We start from the raw sequence: 2,560 nt of genomic DNA on the forward strand, positions 1-2,560 counted from the left end.
GTAAAATTTTAAACAATTATCATGAGGTTTCATTGTCTTGCTCCGATTTGGATAACACAAATAGGTACGCGAGTAGCAATGCTTGGTAGTGTGAATTTCTAAAGCGTGTAAACTCACTTACCCATTCTCTCTATGAAGTTTTGTCCTTCTGTTCAAGGGGCATTTTTGTGTAGAATAACCGGGAATGGAGGCCGATATTAGAGGCGAGATAGCACATAGTCAGGCTGAAAGTACATAAAGCGCTTTAATACTTTAATTAGGTTTTAGGGCATGACTTATAAAGTCAGATTAACACAGGATTACTTTATCCCCAATGTCCATTAAAGAAGAGTGGTGAAATAAAAACTGTTGAGCTAGATAGGTAAATAGAATACATGTCCAACTCTGACAGTCTAAAATTAAATAAAGACTATACTATACTATCCTGAATTATTGCAAATTTTACAATGTAATATACTCGTAAGAAAAAAATCAAGAAGCAAATGTAAGACATTGTAAAGTAGGTATAGGTAGTTATGTCAGGTTTATTATCTCATCTAGACACTTCTTTGTAGTTTACAAGCAATAGCTGTTTCTAAGCTAAGTACATAAACAAAGATGTATAGATACTTACTGTAACAAACCACCATGTGTTTGGTTTGAAGATAATTTTGGATAGGAATGACATCTCACTCACAGGGGCTATCACATGTAAATGTAGATGTCCTATTGAGTAGAATGGAGGCCAGTGGAAACCGTACCTGTGGAAGATAACCATTAGGCAAAGGTAAGTAATTGCTGAAAGATCTTCTAACCACTGAACTCTGAGAGCTTTATTATTTTAAGAGAAATTTTCCAATTTAGCTGGGCTTGATTCCACACTTTCCTGTTTACCAACTTGAACACTATACCACTGAGACCATCTTGACTGTTTTAGATTTATAAATTGTACACTGTCAGAAAACATTCCAATTCAGGTAGAGATATACCATTAGGGCTTTTACCTTACATCATCCAATTCAATTCCTTGTTCTTGCATTAGCTTTTTACCGGTGTCTACCATTTTTTGAACTGAAAAAAATAAACAAAGCAGGAAAATTCATGATGATGTGATACAGTGGTGATAATATATTGGGGACTACCTCTGGGACTCAACCCTTCATTGATGACATCACTTGTATCTGTCAGACTCCACAGAATAAATTTTAGTAATAAAAAACAGCAAATGAAATTAATTTGAGCCCTCAAAAAAAAAGGAAAAAAAAAACTTACCTAAAGCTTTATGCTCTGACGTAAGAACTTTAGCATTAAGGACATGTTGTTTAGAAATGACTAATGTATGATGTTTTGCTGCCGGCTTGATATCAGGAAATGCCACCACATCATTGTCCTAGGGACAAAAGATAACAGATAAATACTTGGGGTTAGACTGAGGGGGTAAAGGTTTTATTTAAGTATGTATGTATTTGTAAACTCTACCTTTGAAACACATAAGACCTTTTTTAGGCCAGCTAGACCTGACAACAGGTACACCTGATCAGCTCTACCTGATAGTGTATGTACTCATCAGGTATCAGGTAGACCTGACAGACAGACCTTTTCAGAAGTACCTGTCAGGTCTACCTGATATGCTTATCAGGTGTCAGGTATACCTATCAGGTCTACCTGATAGTGAGTGGCTAGACTGTGAGAGTAGACATTTCAGTCTCATAAGGAAAAAAATCCATACCTTTGGTTCTATGCCAAAGGTTGACATGAAAACCTGTAAAATATCTCTTACCTGATATAGAATGTTTGTGTTTGTCTTCTCACCGCCAGAAGCTGCTATTTTACAGAAAATGCAACTTGCTAAAGCAGCTGCATTCCCATCAGCAGTATCTTCCACCTTAGAAGATATAGCAGGACTTGAAGATGCCATTAGTCTCAGACAAAATGGTACAAATAAGTATCTGGATAGGAGAGAGTGATGTAAAAGTGATGTACTCATGCAATACCCCTTGAACACGGATGTAAATGTAATGACAAGTTTTTCTTTTAAGTTAAGACTGGACTCTGTAAGTCTGGTCTGCACTCTAAAGAACAATCTCAATAGGCAGAACAAGAACAAGCGACCAAGGAATCTCTGGAATTTCGAAAAATAGCAAATTCGCTACGCCACTATAACGGTAAGGTGACAAGTTATTTTTGAATTTTACCGCAGTTTCGTAATCTAGCATTGAGCCGACTCTACCTCTATTTTGCATTGTGGGGTCGACTCGAACCACTCATCAGGTGACCTTCGAGTTTTTTGACAGAATTTCATTTTCTAAACGAAAACGAATTTTTATGAAGTTCAAAGAGCCATTTCGATGTATTCGTTGTAGTTAGTACACAGAATACACAGATAGACCACTCTGTAATTTTTTCATAGTGTAAACTCAGAATAATAGGGTATAAAATCTTTTTAAATCGTCATCAAGCTCTTTTTTTCACCTCGCTTCGATCGGTGAAAAAAATCATTTTGGTTGACTTGGCAACACTGTACGTTTCCGGAGGTTTTTTTTGCTCGCTGGCGGGAGGTTTTGCGTTTTTTTTATTTTTG

The 2,560-nt window shown here is 36.5% G+C and overlaps 1 protein-coding gene across 1 annotated transcript; it reads right to left on the minus strand.

Annotated features, from left to right (window-relative positions):
* Positions 1–141: 141 nt before the first annotated feature.
* LOC103520878 (histidine triad nucleotide-binding protein 3-like) lies at positions 142–2,158 on the minus strand. Its single transcript, XM_008485975.3, has 5 exons — positions 1,760–2,158; positions 1,252–1,369; positions 984–1,050; positions 614–740; positions 142–224 (listed from the first exon to the last, which is right to left on the minus strand). Exons 1-5 carry the CDS (start codon positions 1,964–1,966, stop codon positions 198–200), a joined length of 546 nt encoding a protein of 181 aa, XP_008484197.1. The 5' UTR covers positions 1,967–2,158; the 3' UTR covers positions 142–197.
* Between the last annotated feature and the right edge of the window lie 402 nt (positions 2,159–2,560).

This window comes from Diaphorina citri, unplaced genomic scaffold, assembly GCF_000475195.1.
Source record: "Diaphorina citri unplaced genomic scaffold, Diaci psyllid genome assembly version 1.1 scaffold4222, whole genome shotgun sequence".
NCBI classification, from domain to species: Eukaryota; Metazoa; Arthropoda; class Insecta; order Hemiptera; family Psyllidae; genus Diaphorina; species Diaphorina citri.

Excerpts from the sequence above, each read along its gene's own strand:
- LOC103520878 (XM_008485975.3), bottom strand. The coding sequence starts at position 1,966 with ATGAGTACATCACTTTTACATCACTCTCTCCTATCCAGATACTTATTT. Across the intron at positions 1,051-1,251 it reads GTCAGAGCATAAAGCTTTAG|TTCAAAAAATGGTAGACACC; the intron begins GTAAGTTTTTTT and ends TATTTTTTTCAG. Across the intron at positions 741-983 it reads ATTGAATTGGATGATGTAAG|GTACGGTTTCCACTGGCCTC; the intron begins GTAAAAGCCCTA and ends TATCTTCCACAG.